The 17,901-nt window shown below is 38.5% G+C and overlaps 1 protein-coding gene across 1 annotated transcript in view; it reads right to left on the reverse strand.

Moving 5' to 3' along the window:
* Positions 1-17,901, reverse strand: part of COL15A1 (collagen type XV alpha 1 chain) — a 125,688-nt gene that overhangs the window by 83,242 nt on the left and 24,545 nt on the right. Inside the window, exons 3-5 of the mRNA XM_057379049.1 lie at positions 3,764-4,311; positions 810-884; positions 298-390 (exon numbers count right to left, since the gene is read on the reverse strand). Coding sequence (XP_057235032.1) covers positions 298-390; positions 810-884; positions 3,764-4,311 — 716 coding nt within the window. The remainder of the gene's footprint in view (positions 1-297; positions 391-809; positions 885-3,763; positions 4,312-17,901) is intronic.

Genomic DNA, 17,901 nt, shown 5'->3' on the forward strand with positions numbered 1-17,901 from the left:
AAGTGTCATATATGTTTTCAATCTTGTATTATACTCTTCCCAAAGCTCTAATTGCTGATTGTTGTCAAATATATCACATTTTTCATCTGGCACAGTGCCATCATTCTTATGGATGGATGCATGTTGTTCTCACGGGAGCCTTTGGAAGTTGCCAAATATGAAAAACTACTGATCAAATCCAGACAGACCCCACTATTTACAAGAGTAATGATACAATGGAAATACTTACAWGTAAATATTTTTAAAAGAAAATATTTTTTTAAAAAMGTTTTAATTAAATAAATCAAATAAATTTACCCTTATGGGAAGATGGGAAGGTGCAAGWGCTTCTTGTGCCTCAGGAACTTCATGTTCTTGAATGCTGCCATTGCCGCTRCTGTCCCCTGAAGCCTGTGCAAAATCCAGTTATGTGAGCAAGTTCATAAAAGTCACAGAAAAAAGCATGATCTCCAAGGAACTAGCTTTTGAAATGCAGATAAAAGACCTTTTTTTGGTTGGTGAAGCCTCAGTGTCATTATGATGTTAAYTTATTTCAGTAATTACAGCATTCAATGAAAATTACCATTCAGAAAAATGAAAGCCATAGTTAATTTCCTGAATGGTGTTTTAGACAAAATAAAATGAACCTTTTTATAAAAACAGGTTTGGGAGCTGTACAGGAAAAAAAAAAGTCTCCCACACAGATAGTTTTAAATATGATACAATGTTTCCAAGAAAAAATGACTACATTTAGTGTTATGAAAGATGTCAAATGGAAATTTACTTTGAAATCTCTGGGGCATTGAAGAAGCATTTATAAGAATACTTACATAAGGGTCATCATCTTCACAATGGTCTTCAGTAGCCCTTGGGTCAGATTTGATTGTCAGATGTTGAATTGAACCCTATGAGGAACACCAAAATTATTTCAAGGGAGTAGTACTTTAAGCTGCATGTGTGAAGGGGAGTGAGGGTGGAGGGGTGGGAATTAAACAAAGCAACGAAATACCCCAAATTGTGTTCTGATTTACTTAGAAAATGGTCTGAAGTATAAAATTTTTATTATAAAAGTCCAATTTAAAGACGTAAATACGTTCACACATTTTCCTTTTGCAAAATGTAGAGAAAATCAAAGCTGTCAGAATATCATGACTGTCATGTCCCAGTGACATGACAATTACCACACTGCATTGTTAGTCTCCCAACTGAAGGATCTTGTCCTGGATTATGTCCTCCATAAAAAACCTGTTTTTTTTAAGTTAAGAAGTGCGTTGCAGCTCCAGAAGTGGAATGTGAAAAATCCCTTATAATGGAGACAAAGGATGGGAGGGGAATACCACTAAGTGATGAAGTGGGTCAGGAAGAAAGTAGTTTAAAACTTTCCAGAGAGGAAATAAAGGAGATAGATTTTCTGATAAGAAATGCTTCTTTTTTTCAGAGTCACAAACTGTACTCCTCAGTCTGACATGCTGAAGGAGCAGTAACAATTTCATTTTAAACATTTAACTTTTATTTGTGCAAAGATTCAAAGTGTTTTAAGAAACACAAGAGGAACATTTCCTTATTACAAGATCTCACAGAGTGAGATGCACACATAGGGCACAAAGATACTCAACTCAAGAACCAGTTTACCTATAACATACCATCTAGAATATTTTAGAAAGAAATAAAATTTGTGATTCTACCTTAAACAATCCTCTAATTTTTGTACCTTTAAAGACTTTGAAACTCAGGCAGTTGGTGCCTCCTGAATTTGCTGGCATTCTGAGGCAATAGCTCACTAACCTCAACCACCCTATTTTTCTCAAAACTTAATGGACAACCCAGCTATTGTGTGATGTCAGACTGACTGAACAGCTCACTGAAAAATCATACGTGAAAGGAGGCACAAGCAATTAAGCAGTCTTCTGTAAGTGATCTTTTCTTTCTTTACTTTCTATAAGTATCTTTTCTTTCAGATTCCTAAAGTGAATCACATTTGGAGAGCACATTTTTCTCCTCTTGCTCTAATCTGTGGCTCTGGATGGTGAAGGAAGCAAAATGGAGAGCTCTAATGTTTCCCAAGTGTTGCTGCTAGCAAATTCTTCCAGCTAGGAAAGTCATGGAGCAGTCTATATGGCAGGGATGGTAGGGATGAGATATTTTATTCCCTCTCTGGATCTTGTGTCTGCTGTTGCCTTTTCTGTTAAATCTGGTTTGTAGCATCTGGCATCGTCAGTGATTCAGCTATGCTTGATTGTGGTCTAGTTTCTACTTTTCCTTACAAGCATCAGGGCTAGGTTTTCCTTTGGTTTCAATAAATCTAATGATAGTTATGTCCTTTTGTTCAAACAACCAGAGCCTTAGACACGTGAATACCCATTAGCAAGAGCAAACCAGCATTTGACGTCTATTCATTTGCACAATCTGCTGTGATTTATTTCCATTTTGGGCTATTAGTGTAAACAGTTCTTGGCATATAAACAGAGTTCGAGTGAGGTTCAAGCATTTAGTTTTTCTACCCAAAAGCAATTGCGACAYATGATGCAGAAAAATAAAGGCACAGGACCTAGAGTACAAGTCACAATTAGTGGTAATGAAGCAATCAGAATGTTGGCTAAAATTCATATACTTAATATAGCACACAGAATAGCCTGTTTCAGTGGAATGCCATCCACCATGCATTTCTGCCATCATATTTACAGATTTATCATTGATAATCTCAACAAGTGGTCATCACATGCGTTTTCCAGGTGGGATACCAAAGTGGTTTCATTTTCTTGAATGTTTCTCAATCCTAGTTAGTTATCAGGCACTCWCAATACTACAACCCCCCTATTTGCCTAAGAAAGGTAGCACCAGAAGGCWGTTTTCCTTCACATCACTTTCCACCCCTTATTTGCTGCTAATCAATTTAATTCTGTAATTCTAGGTGCTTAGACCAGTTAGAAAAATGATAAAAGTACATTATCCTTGCTGCTTAGTAGATGGAATTCACGATCTGCCAGTACTCCTGRACTTTGGAAAGAAAATCTTTCTTCCCTAAACAAAAGGAACCACTCAGTTTTGTGCTGCTGCTTTACTAATTTAGAAGAGATGTTAATCTCACAAAACACAGTACAAGAAGTACAGGAAATACAAAAACAAGACGAAGTGTGACATTTTCCTTTCCATTTGACAATGGGTCAATCGCACTCACAGTGGCTGCTCTCAGTGGCTGAGAATTTTGGTCAGGATGCAACAGGAAGTATGCTTGCACTCAAGCTAAGAAGGCCTGGGAGCCTTGCAGTAGTGGTTTTGGTGCGTTCYATTTCCTAAAGCACCTCCTAAGCTTCAAAAAATATATAAATAGTGAAAATACACATTTATCTTCGAACTGTCTTTATATTTGATGACATCATTCTCCTTCTGATGTTGTATTTGAATATCTAACTGATACAAATTTGAAACATTGACTTAATAGTAAGGTATTCTCAGAAATAAAGAAAATAAATTCTCTGAAATCTGCCTTTCTTAGAAAGGCCATAAAAATATATTTGACATATTTACCTTGAAATTTCTAATATTTAAACTGAAGATTGAGCTTAATATCTGGACTGTTAATAAACTTCTGAGGATCTCAGAACATTTGTGTTTTAAACCAGAGGTTATATAACTGCACTGCCCAAACCCTAGCCAGGTATGGAAAACACAAGCTATATGATTTGGCCCTCATTTGGGGTATAACCATTGTAATCAGACTTTCTTGGGTAGAGAGTACATGCATTAAACACTGAGGCATGAAAATTTATCAGACAACACTTACTGTGAACTTTTCCAGTCCTGTGGCTCCTGCATTTCCAACAAATATCCCAGAGCCAGACTCAAACACCAAGGTTTGAGCAGACCTTTGCAACTGAAGCCTCTGATATTCTTCACAGTCCATGAACAAAGCAACATCATTTCCCTCAACAGCCACTGTGAAYCTATTCCACCTGTTAGTCATCACCGGCACTTTAAAGGAAGCAGCCTCTCGGGAGATATGGGATCCAGGCTCTGTGTAGTACATGATTATTCTCTGGGTGCTGTCATCAACTGATGAAATCCTCAGTCCCAGGTAGATTGTTTTCTGGAAGGCATCTGTTATTGCAAAGAGCACCCCTCCACGATCACTGTTTGGTTTTACAGTAACCATGATAGCAAAATCTCTGTAGAAAGGTGATGGTATAATGGCACTGGTCAGTCGGCCAATGTTGGAATCTGGACCAAAGCTGTAAGCTGGGAATCCTCCATAGCCGGTGACAAAGTAGACAGAAGGAGGAAGAGGGACTCCTATTAACTCCGTGAGGTCAAGGTGTCCTTTTGAGCCTCGTTCTGTGCATGAGAAAAAACATATTATTTATCCTTGAGGTGCACAGACCATTTAATTTACATGATTTAAGAAAGACGTGAAAACCTTTCTTAAGATGCAATGTTATAATACCAGGAACATATTTCCAATACTTTGGGTCACAGTCCAGGTAGTGCTCAAACATATCTAGCTATGTACACTTCATTCTTTGTCCTTTGACTAACAGAGGTTACGCATGTGCTGAAGGAAGACAATGTAAACTTTTGGTGAAATTGAATGGCAACAAGTATTTCCTGAAACTTGTATTTACTTCAGCTGTCCATAAACTGCAAAAAATCCTGAATGTGCTTGCACAGTGATTCAGTGGAAAATAAGAAACATCTGTTTTCTTCAATAAATTGAGATCCTTTATCCTCACAAGGACAGYGATAGTTCTGTACAAACAGCATGACACAGTTTCACAAAACAGGATAAAATTTACAGTGGATTTGCTGTAGCCCTTGCAGTTACCTGTCTCTACAACAGAGGTTAGATTTTTTTTTTTTTTTATGCTGTATTTTCCCATTTATCTCCTTAATTGGGCTGCATAGGTAACAAATACTATTCAGCAATCAAAACTCAGTTTTGAAATGAGAGTATTTACACTTAGGAAAACAGGCATAATTATGTTTATCTGCCAAACATGTCCAGAGAGACAGCTCCTACTGGGCAGTGAAGAAGCAATGAGAATAGCTAAGKATGTGCACCCAATTTTAACTAGTACCTCAGGAAGTCATGCTCTAGCAGCATATCAGAAACAGAAATACCAAATTTCTTCTCCTAAGAAGAAATGGCAAGCAAAAAAMCCCAATATTTTTAATCCTAATGAGTAGCTCAGGTCTGAATCTATACAGAAATGCTACTTCAATTTTTAAATATGTTCAGTTACCTGTGGCTGTAATGGCTATATAGGCTGAATAAATTTTAAAAAAATATTAATGGAAAAGGTATCACAGTCCATCTGAATACTGCAAACAAAATGAACTGAAAAACTTCGTTTAAAATACCTGATTWAAATCAGACAAAATAAGAGAATTTTACTCTCTGTAAACTGAAAAGCTGGTTCTTTATGATGAAGAGCTAGAGTGARTTTTTTCAGCTGCAATGTACTTCTGTTATTCATTGCTCATAGGCAATTCCAGCCAGCAAAGTATTTTCCATGGTAATATTGGCTTTGCAAAGAAATTGCAAAATGTTCTTCCTGTGCCAAAATGTTATGGTACAGTTGAAATAAATCCTSGGCTATCTTCTTCCCTGTACTTGACAATCATAGAATCATAAAGGTTGAAAAAGACCTTCAAGATCATTGAGGCCTAGTGTTAACCCAGCYGTGTTCACCACTAAACCATGTCCCCAGTTGCCACATCCACACACCTTTCGAACAGTTCCAGGGGGAACTCATTAATGGAAAAAGGATCTGATGTTCTTCATACAAAAACAATTGCCCTGAAATATTTTTGAAAGTTTAGAGCCATGTTTAGAAACATTAGCTYGTTTTCTAGAAACCAAATTCTCTTGGCACTTTTAAATGCTTTGCCAGAATAGATTTTTCCCCCCTTCCCAACAGCTTGCAAAGTGGATATACTATTTTTCTGGCAAACACAGCTAACAATATTTTGACTGTGAGTCTTATAATGGGTCATGTTTTCTATTCACATGTAAATACACATAAAGAAACCTCCACCACAAAGAAAATATACAAGCCATTACACAAGGGTAAAAAGGTAAGGAAAACAGTAATCCTGAAGGGGATTATATATATAAATATAATTAATATAATACGTGTGTACAGTTCCTATATCTACATTATAATATAGGAACTGTACACAGATACCAAGCCTACATCCAAAGAGTCATGGTGAAGTGACCAAGAAAGGAGGTGGACAGTATCTAAGGTGTTCAGCAATCAGGTTTGGACAGCAGGGTGCATYCCAGAAGTGAAACTAATAAATGCAACTGTAGATTTCCATTTCCCATTCTCATGGGAAGCTTTGGTGATTATAAATGAGCCTGTTCATTCTCCCCACAAAAGTGGAGCTGCAGTCTAGGTGCAGTTTCTTAGTCAGCAGCAACACRCAGAGCCCCATACATGAGCTCTTTTAGCACAGCCTCTGAGACAAAATGTATTTGCAAAAGGTGGTAGCAAAAAACAGCAAAGAACCAGGATTTTAATTTGAGTGAAATAAGGCAGAAGACCCAGCAAAAGTYTGAACTTCAGTGAGGCTGGGGTAGTATCTTGCACTTATCTGCTGCAGAAAATCAAAACAAAACAAGACTTGTCTGATCAAATTCTGTACTTACAGCTCACACCCAGCTCTTAATGGATTTATGACAATACAGTTAAAAGCAGAAAACAGACCCACAGCCACAGGTTTTCAATTATCTGTGACAAAATTAATGTCTCCCTAATGCAGTTATGCTAGAATAAAAGTATTCCCTTATTCCCTTATATAAATAGGCAAATGCTATGCTATTATAAGTATTTTTAAACCAGCAGAGCACTATGTTGCATCAGAATAGTTTTGTTTCAAACACTACTAAGGCATTAGATACTGGGGAGCATCCAGAATTCATCCCATTTATATTCATATTTCCTAGACCTAAGGCACTGGAAGGTGCAGTACAGAAGCAGCTTTTATATTAGCTATATTCKATCTCAACAAGTATAAGCCCATAAATTGGGATAACATTTTTATAATTTAGTCCTATGAACTGTGCTGTACTTCGCATTTKTTACTGTTTGTTACTGTGTGTTATAGCTGGAATAGTTCTAGAATTTGGAGATAGCTGACCATTCCCGCTGAGTAGCTTCAGGGACCATTTGAGAAGATCCAGTGCTTTGTAAAAATCAGCTTGTAAGTCAATATATAGAATGTTTCAAGACTGCAGATGACAATAGTAGAGGTTAGGTTGAGTTTTGGGTTTTTTTTTTTTTTTCTTTTATTGCTATTTTTTAATGTAATTACTTAGGCAGGGTGGAATTTCAAAATACTTTTTTGGGATCCAAAATACTTTTTCACTGCTCACAAGGGATGAAATAAAGAGGAAAGCAAAAAACCTACCTGTATGGAGGCCTACTACATTTGTTTTAGATATTAAGACACAAACACAGTATTTATATGTAATAAATAGGAATGGAGGCAGAGGCAGAGAAAGGCCCACATTCTTAGAATTTAACTTCTTACACCCATCTTAGAATTTAACTCCTTACACCCTCTTTTTGGTTACGAGCCTYCTTTCAGATGCCGTGTATGAGATCTCTGCTCTCTGGACTGAGCACATGTGTGACTTCCTCCTGGTTGCGTTCTCCTCGTGCTTTCCCTCATGGAGCAGGGTAGTCCCGATGCTGGACTTGATCCAAAACCCTTGCTCAATCCAGCTTCATCATGGAATCACAGAATGCTTTGGRTTGGAAGAGACMTTAWAAGTCATGCCATTCCAGCCCCCTGCCATGGGCAGGGACACCTCCCACYGGAGCAGGCCACTCAAGGCCCCATCCAGTCTGGCCTGGAACATTTCCAGGGATGGGGCATCCACAGCTTCTCTGGGCAGCCTCTGCCAGGGCCTCACYACCCTTRTAAGTAAGGAACAYCTTCCTAATATGKGATCTAAAACTGACCTTCAGCTCATGTGTCTGACCACTACAGGCCCTTGGGAAAAGTCTCTCTCCAGCTCTCTTGCCGGCCCCTYTAAGTATTGGAATGTGCTAAAGTTWGTCTCCCCAAAACTTTCTCTTCTCCAGGGAAGATGCTGTCAGAATGCTGTATTAAAAGCTGCTTTGGRAATATGACTAGAATATGGAATTTTCTTGCAAAAAGTAATTTTAAACCTGAGATTTTTCACTTGGAGATGTGTTATTTGTATTTCCTGTTGTCTACAAGAGCTGGTATGAAACTTGGAATACCCACAGTCTGTGTTTCTAGCTGACACACCTCACTTCGGCACAACTGAGCTTCCAAGATTGTATAAAGCATTCTGCTACACAGGCTTTGGGAAAATACTGGAGCAGAAACAGAGGCTGCAGGGCTGCAGATAAGGACACTGTTTGCCARTCTACTTTTACCCATGGTTTCAGCWCTAGAAAAYACAACAGAAGCAGAGGTCRAAGGCAAGGCCTCACCTTCTGACATAGACAGGATTACCCATCTTAGCCTCATTTTAAAACATACAGTTCTAATATCCCAAGCCTGGGGGAAAATAAAAAAGAAAATAATCTTGACAAGTCTTTTGAGCAAAAGAACATAACTGGTGCTGTGTAGTGAGACCAATTCAAGTTGCACTACTGCAAAATAAACACACTGTTGTTGTCTTCCATGCTGTGAGAAAATACTTGAGCTGGACTATCTCAACTACATGAATGCAAAGACTGAAGTTACAAATATTTGTCATATTTTGCCCCAAACACTTACTTTTTAGCAGTAATAATATTTCAGCTGATATTTTAAGGATTGTCCCATTTATGTTTTCCACTATGTTTTTAGCTAGAAATRCCTTTTAACACAATTATTCAGGTAAATCAGCAGCCCCATTCAGCCCAATTCTGCTCCAGGGTAATGAACCATGATGGGTACATGACAGTCAGAATAACATGCTCAAGTGGATGCTATTTGCTAAATGCAAGAAGTCAACCACGCTGTTGCTAAAACTATGGCAGCTGTTTTTAACTCACTCAAGGGAGGGCTTGGGTTGTCCCACACAGATGGGAGTGGGACGAGTGCTGACTTTTGAATGAAATTATTATTTTCCCTTTATTTTCAGCTTAAGTTCTCCTGGTGTTTTCCCCTGTTCCTCTTCAGACACTTTTATTGGAACTGCTGTCCATAATCCGGGCCYATGCCTGTAAAAGCCCATTCACTCCGTGGTCATTGACTTTCATCCTGTGTAAGAACACCTCATGTCACTGCTGTCCCGCTGCTGTCATGCTGTCACTGCATGAGCCTTGCTGGCAGCTACTCTTCATRTTCTTTTAAGGAAATGGGATAAAAATTATATTCTATGAAGGTTTAAAAACCAAACCAGGCYCAGAGCAGCCAAGATCAGGCACTTCTGTGTCTGTAAACTTGAGCCATGCTGACCTTSCTTCCCTGATCTTTTCCAGTCCAARTAATCACAACTGCAAGTTGTAAGCTCCCTTTCCAGTACCACAAATAAACCATCTCTGTCTCAATGTGCACTGCCTCGGCTGTGCATTAAAAGAGTTGCTGTAAATGTAACAGAACATTATTTTATACTGAGAGCAGTTACAARGTGCAGTAAGAAAATTCCTTCTTCCCTGCTGCCAAAGTGCATTTATTTTGCAGTTAACAAGAAATATTTATAGCAATGACATTAAGCAGAGAAGGATTTCCACATCTACTAGATGAAATTTAATCAAGTACTGCAAACAGAAAAAGAAGGGGAATGTTTTAACACAGTCCCAGATGTGCTGCATGAAATAGAAGAGGCCAACATCATTGCTACTACCAGAAAAAACAGCACTGACTTCTTACCCTGCTTGAACACATTTTTAGCTGCCATTAATACAATGTTGGAAAACATGGATAGAATATATTGGTCTTAAAGCCTGCAGCATTTCCTTCCAGATGCCTCAGGAAAGCTCAGAAGTGCTTAGTGGTGTTGCACACCCAGAAGCCAARCTGCAGCCAGCAGGAGCTGCGGTACTCACTGACACGCCAGAGCAGGGTCGGCACTCCTTGGTGAAAACTGCTTTCCAAAATTTTCTGCAGGCTCTTGCTTTTGTGTCATTGTCGTTCTGCCCTCTACTGGGCAAAAATGACGAAATATAGGTRATTAAATAGGCATCTATTTTGCACAAAATAATGTTTGGGTTTCCCCTCATCCTTTATTTAATCTCRTTTGAGAAGCTTTATTTCATTCCAATGCTGTCAAACTAACCACCACCACCACCACCAAAATGCTGTTTTACATACAATCAGTTTTTCTTTTTCTTTCCCCCCCATCCCGATCTAATACTGCACTATTTTCATAGTATTTTGTCAGTTGTTTGCCTAGAAAATCTTCCATTTTTTTTAAAATACATAAACCCAAGGCTTTTTAAAATGTACTCAATGAAATGTTCTCCTACAATGACAAAAATCTGTTTCAGACACACCAGTTTCGTTGAGCCACAGCAGCAGAGAATACAAAATACAGTTTAGACACTAAATATTTATTGTCCTTCTTTCCTTGGAAACAGATGAGAGGAAGAAGTGGGAAATATTAAAAAATTTAACTTCAGTATTGASGCAAAGTTAATTGAGCTCTTTTGTAGAAGGTCAAGAGACTGAAACCACTGTCAGTAAACTTTGAGTCCTGTGTCTCTTTCTTTATGAGGCCTTTTGAGCCCTTTAGTTACCTGTGAGAGGTATCCTTTGAAAGATCATTCCATTTTCTCATCCATAACCCTTTAGGGTGTACCAGATCCATTAAGATCAAGACTTTTCTTTACAACCATACATATTCCAWATGCATTAGTGCAAAAAGCAAAGACAAACAGCACAGCTGCCCTCCATGGAAAAAGATTTTCACACTTTCTAGGACATCCAGCCTCCTAAAGATAACTGAACAAAGTTAACCTGTGTAAGAATTACAGAGTCTGCATCAAATATTGCAGCTGTCCAATAGTAGGTACCTGCAACAAGGTTGGGTACTGGCTGTATGAAATAAAATTTGTGTGTGTGCMGGGGCAATCTGACTCCCAGCTAGAGGGACAAGCAGCCTTTAATATGTGCAGGAGAGCAGGAGTTTTGCATTTCACCACTAGGAAGCAACACAGCACTACATAAATCAGAGGCGAGCTTTGGCTGAGAAGAGAACATTGCTTATGAATCACCAGTGTCAGTGTCTGCTGTGCAAGCTCTTTTACATCATCCAAGCTAGGATGTTTTAATTTCTGTTACGTCCATTAATAAAGCAGATATGAATTATCATGCTACCCTTCTTCTTTCACAACGACCTTGAAAAACGGACAAACTACATTGTCTTCTGTGTATTTTGTTGAGGGAAAAATATATTGCTGTTCTTGTTTACTCTTTTCATCTCTCTTTTTTAATCTCGAATTTTAACTTGCAAGGCCATGGCCAACACCCTCATAGCAAAAAAAATTATATTTCTAAGATGATGAAGACCATTCACYTTTAAAATACTGGCAGAGGCAGTTGACAGTTTCCTGGATTTAATGATTGTACATGCCAGTAGAGAGTCTCTGCCCAAATGTGGAAAAACAGACATAGTCTGGCACACTGACCTGAATATAAATTCCCATCCCATATAAAGAGATTGAATGGAAAGCAAGGATAGAGAACACTTAATCAGCAACTCCTGCAGTTGCCCCTGTTGTCCTTGCTAGACCCTGTGTTCTTTACAAKGTTCTGTAATAGAACAGGGGCATAAGAAGAATATGGGCAGGTGGGATTTGTGCGTTACAATTTACTTTATTAAAACTATAAACTTTCAGCCACAAATACTCCTTCACTGCTCACATGTGGTGTGGTACATCATATCTCTCTCTTATATCAATCAAATCACCTGAACACTACATTTTCCCCATATTTCCCATGAGTATTAAGCCTTTCTGTTTTTCCTCTGACACAGTGAATAACCCAGAAAACTCTCTCTGGTCAGAGGATCCAGTGCAGAGTCAGTGCTGGTGTAAGAAGACAGATGACATGATCCCTGCTCACCCCACTTTCAGGACATCTGCTTCATGGCAGCAGTGAAAGTCTGTATGTTCAGTGAACGTTCAAGCCAAATTTTTATGTTGTGTGCAGTTTGATCTTGCAAGCAGAGCCTACCCAAGAACACCCAAGGACAAGCATTGTCTCCAGTATGGCTGGGAAGGCTGCCTGCAAGGGGGTTTTCAGTGGGACACRAGAGAAATTGCTGACAGATATTTTTGTAGCTTTCACAGTCTGTCACGGTCTCTGTGATGGAAGCCAATACACCTATGAGACCTCATCAGAGCTTTAGGCAAAGCATTATGAGACCTTCTTCATACTGTTGAGAGCAGAAAATCACTCCAGTTCAGACTAGGTGAAAACATAAAAACAAAAAATATTGCAATAACTGAGGTTGTGGTTTGGATTTTGGTCATATCTTGTTGGTCTGGATTTTTTTTTTTTGTTATTGTTGGTTTTTATTTTTAAAAATTGAGGGATATGAACCAAATAAGGTAACAAAAACTAGAGGATTTTAAACGCATCCTTGACTCTTCCATTGTATATTGAGAGGTGGTGGACAGTCTCTCAGATCACTGAGGTATCCATTCTATTATGTTAAGCTACAAAAGTTGATACTTTGCTACTAATGTTGTGTTTACAAGTCCTTCGGAGGACTTCTATTGTTTCTCAGGACCATCCCTTTCATAAATGTTCTTCAATTTATGCACCTGACATTTATTATTACTTTTTGTCCCTTCTTCTCATGCATTCTCTACACTATCRGATTCAGTAGCTAATAGATTTGATATTATAAATGGCCAGGATTCAGAGAAGTTGAAAAAAGGTTGTGAGGTAGATGATACAGGAACAGTAATTGCTARAAGTATGTCTTGTATTGGACATTAATATTTCTGACAGCTAAATGCTTTTATAGCATGAATGCACAAGTAAAAATGTAGAAATAAGTTCCAGCCAAAATAATCCTTCTTGTTTCATCTTCCTTTTTCCCAAGAATTTAATTTCCTGAGAGCTGTGTTACAGTACTTTTATATCTCATTATAAATCACATATGCTTTTATAATGCTCCTGTTTTTTTTGCATTTCCCCAGTGAATGCACTGGAATTTTTAAAAAGTTGATTGATTTTAAACATGATATCATAAAAATGTCATTTCTAGTCAAAAAGCTCTAGGCTGAAATCCTGGCTAAAGTCTTTAGTGAGAGACCTTCTGGTTTTAAAATGGCTCCTTGATATAAATTCCTAGAATTTTGTGTTATGATTGGATTCTGTTGCCGGGAAAGGGTAAGCACTCACTAAATCTTTTCCAGCATTTAAAACATCTTATGCAAATATGTTGTTTCTCCAAACAGTCCCTCTCCAAGTGGAGACACAAGTAGTGTTTCCCACCCATTCTCTGTTCCTGATCCATGGGGTTTGTAAGGATTTAATAGCCATTAGGCCTCTGTGTCTTCTTTGCCAAAATTTGGTGCATAGAAGTTCAGACTCAAAGCAGACWCAGAAATCATTGCACAGACATGTGCTGTGATTATATGTGCATTATTTCCCTGTAAAACTCAAAGCATCACTGTAATACCTTCCTAGAGATYTCCTCTTGAACACAAACATAAAAAGTTATTTTTTTCAGCTCAGTGGAGTAACCACTTTTACTACTTACAAACCACAGATTTCCCACTGGGGACCTCACACATGATCCTGTGCAACAGGAAACTAAGCAAATCTTATTTCAGTTACATGACTTCATAAACAAACATTTTGCAAAGCATCTCTTAGAGGAATTTCTGTCCTCATTAAGAAGAATAKGGAAGTTTTCTTTAAAAGATAAATGAAATAAAAATGAGATGCTGGATGTAGGTATTTCACCCCATTCATACAGATGGAGGAGTGCAGTGACTTTAATTTCACCTGGCTTCAAATGTGCACAGTCTCATTSTCTTGGGTTGATTTTATGATAACACTATTCCTATATTCCATCTGTTTGTATGCCCAAAATACGTCTCTGCCTTTAAATCCAACCTGGAAGAAGGGGCAGGGGCGGCTCAGAAGGCAGCGCRGGCAGTTAAAAGCTGGGGCGGTCGCACACTGGGCCACTGGGTAGCTCATCTGGATGCTGGGAGAGCTCACCTCACTGTGTGCAGGAGAGTTATATTGTTGCTGTTTAGCTAGCTTGGGTTTGTTAGCTTGGGCAAACAGCTCTCCCTGGACTGCCATCCCTTCTACGACTCCTGTGATTTTCTTCTGGAGTGRATCAGCAGGGCTTTTGGTCCAAGAAGCAGGAGGCAAGTGCCGATCAGGTGGGGACAAGCCGCAAGTGCCACTCCGTCTTGTCCCGGACTCTGGAGAAGCCAAGCCGGTGAGAGAAAAGCGCACTGAGGCCTCTGTTTCATCCACAGAGAGGAGAGGACTATCATCAGGTTCCCATTGTTGCCTGTGGACTTTTCTTTTGTTTCTTTTTTTTTTTCTTGGACAAGAATCGTGCCATTTTTCTCCGCACCACATGCCGAGTGGCTGTGGGGGGAGGGAGCGGTGAGCATTCCTGGACTTTTACATATCTAACAGTTACTTTTGTTTTTTTATCTGTGTCCTGTGGGCACCTTCTTTTGTTAATAAACTATTTTTCTCTTCACATTTGCCCAAACATCTGTTTCATATTGGTGGGAAAAAGTTATCAAATTTTTCCACTTCAGAGGAAACATTTAYCCTGTAACGTTTCTCTGTGAAAACATTATCTCAAATCGAGACATTGATACATCACTTTATCCATGTTTTTGGGACTTTACTCTCAAATGCCAGAAGTTCAGAAAAAATCCTCAGTGATAGACCTACACACTGCTGTCTCTGTCATATAGCTCAAAAAGWTTCACTAAGTTCTACAAACAAGATATATCATATTCTTTTATTTTAACTGATGTACTGCCATGGAGCACCAATAAACTGCTGATTTTTTTCCAAAAAGGCACCATGCAGAAGGTGACCATGCTATGAAATTTGTTATTTTATGTTGATGATGACCGTAAGTCTTTCCTCATATTCTATCTACATTTTCAGGCATGTATTCCCTCTTTTCACTCCACCCTTATCTACAACCCAAAAAAACGTGGTCTCAAGAAGGTGCTTGAGGAATTTGAGAGAGATRAAACAAACTTTTACTCTGATTCAAAGCTGCATTTCTCTTGTGCTATTTCCAAGGAAGTATGACAGGACCACTATGGCAACATGGGARCAGCCCATGGATCTGATCTTTCATCAAAGAAGTTCACTGTTTTATCAGARTCTAGCATGTAAATAAGAGCTTCTAGGTACATGTACATGTACTTATACTGAAGCTTGAGTTTTCTATCTGTGACATCATTCAAAACTGCCTGACAATGAAATCAGATAGACCAGAGTGCCAGGTAGATCATAATTAACAGTAACATCACTGACTCAAAGTGAAGCAGAAGATAATATTTTTTCCAGCTTGGTAACATTCATTTTAACAGCTCTACTATCATGCAGAATTATGGAACTGATTCTGTTGTCYCTGCAACTTATTGCCCTGACAAGCAGTCCTCCACTGCTTGGATATAATGAGAATTAACCAACCGCTTCTGTCTAGAATAACTGGAAAACCTGTTATATTTTATTCGGAATTTAAATGTATGACCAAAGGGGAAAAGGAACTTTTTYCTTTTTTCAGCGGACAAAGAATAGATTATTTTTTACATGTGCATGGCCAAAAATAATTTCATTTCCTCCACAGTATGTAACGAATAGRCGAGCTTTTATTTTTGGTAACTATTGTATTTTTAGTTTACTCAAAAGTTATTTGATACAAGAGCTGAAAATAGACAAAAAGACAAAAGGAGCGTACATCAGTAATTCTTAGGTCTTGATATTTGATACATAGTTGAAASCCTTCCCCAGAGAAATCTCATCTGCATGCTTTCCCTAACTTGCTGAATACAGCTGATTTACATCTGTATCCAATATTTATAAATCCATTTAGAATGTGTTGGCATATAGGACTTCTGCTTTTAAAAAGCTGGTTGACACAAAATGTTGTTCTTTTGGCTTAAATTTCAAAGGTTACTTTCTCAAGGCCATTAGCATTGTGACAAGAATAAGAAAGAGTGATGTACTTAGACTTTATTGTGTTTTTCTTAAGGCTCATTTGAACTGAGGGTAGAGAAAGTCAAAGAAAAGAAACTCTCATAATAAGCAACAAACCACAACGTTGTTGGCATTTTTTGGCTTTGATTATATGCTTCRCTCTTTATTTTCACTGTCCAAACCACCATTTTTAAGACACTGATTTCAGCAATTTCACTCATGATAAGTACAGCTGTGTGTTACTAACAGCACAACTGTGTGTATAAAATTGTAATTAGSTCTGAATTAAAGCACATCCTTTGATGGGTCAGACTCCAACAGAAGTCTCCAGGTAGTGGAAGTTACAGCATCATGCAGCCTAAAGGCTCTGTTTTCCACGTTCTGAGCAGTGAGTTCTCCAGACCTTTCCGTCATCTGCTCTCACCTCCTTTTTCTTTCTGTGTCAGCTGGAATCACTTTCCTCCTCCACCATGCCATAAATAGTCAAATACCACCTCATCTTTGCTCTGACTTTGTTTARCAGCTTCTTGCCAAAACCACTGGACAGAGGCGTGCCATCCAGTGTGCTGAGCTCCAGCTTCAAGAGGCACTCTTCAAACTGTAGGCTTTATGACAAATGGTATAGACTGTGCTGCAGCCCTATTCCCTGAGAATGTACTGCAGCTTAATCTTGTTTTCTGGCATATGCTGCACATACTGCCAGACCTGGGAACAGTAATGAGCTTGTATAAGGCCAACAGGCACCAAAGCCTTCCGTCTCTTCCRAGGGTGTCAATGTTCTTGTCAACAAAAATGTCAGGTAATCCTCCAAATGTCCCCTCTCTGTCTCCCATTCCCTACTTACATTGCAGACCCTTCAAGARAATTCAAGGTGAACAGGATCTAATTACTCCCCCTCCTATCAGTCTTTGAAAAGAATATTAGGCTTATATGGTTTGGCACTGTGTTTTTTTACAAACTATTCTAGTAATGTACTGGTAGTCAATATACACTCTACTGGGCATACAGCAATTAACAGGACTGCTCTGGAATCATAGAAATAACCTATTCTTCTGGCATCCAGAGGTCACAAAATCCTACCATCAGAAACCTCAGTATGTTCAGGTTTATCCCCTGGAAGATGAACATTAGGACTTCAGTTTACATTCAGTGAGCTTTGACCTTCTTTGTACATGCTACTCTATGCACAAATSGCAGCAGTAATAAAAAGCATTCAAGGAACAGCGGAATCATACTGTGATAGGTTAAAACAGAAACAGTAATGAAAATTGAGAAAATATTGCAATTAATTTTATTTTTGATTCTCGAGAGCTCTGTACTTGTCAAAAAAACAAAATAAGTGTAACTAACTTTCATATGAGGTGAATCATGGTAGTTCTGTTGCTGTTGGTACAGCTATGACAATTTTACTTTACACAGGAAACATATGGTTGATGGCAAAACCAAACTTGTATTCATCAGTTATTTCATCACTTTCTTATTTAATCATCACCCTCTTGTTTAAACRCTAAGAATGTTCCATAGAAACACAAATTACAATTTGGCATGATGATGGAATGTCGAAGGTATGACCAGAACACTGAAATTTACAGTAGACTGATTGAAAGCATACATTTCCTCACACCCTCCACAAGARCTTTTCCATACGGATTAGCTTCTTTGTGAGCCAGGTCAGTTCCCAGCGGTCTGTCTGGCAGCTGCATTGCTTGCTTTGGAGTAACACCAAGGAACTAGCTGATACAGCCTGTGGGGTSATATCTAGGGGCCTTTCTGTTATTTCAAAGTAAGGAAAAGAATCACAAAATT

Source organism: Malurus melanocephalus, unplaced genomic scaffold (genome assembly GCF_030028575.1).
Source record: "Malurus melanocephalus ecotype Western Australia unplaced genomic scaffold, MMel_1.1 scaffold_383, whole genome shotgun sequence".
Taxonomy (NCBI): domain Eukaryota; kingdom Metazoa; phylum Chordata; class Aves; order Passeriformes; family Maluridae; genus Malurus; species Malurus melanocephalus.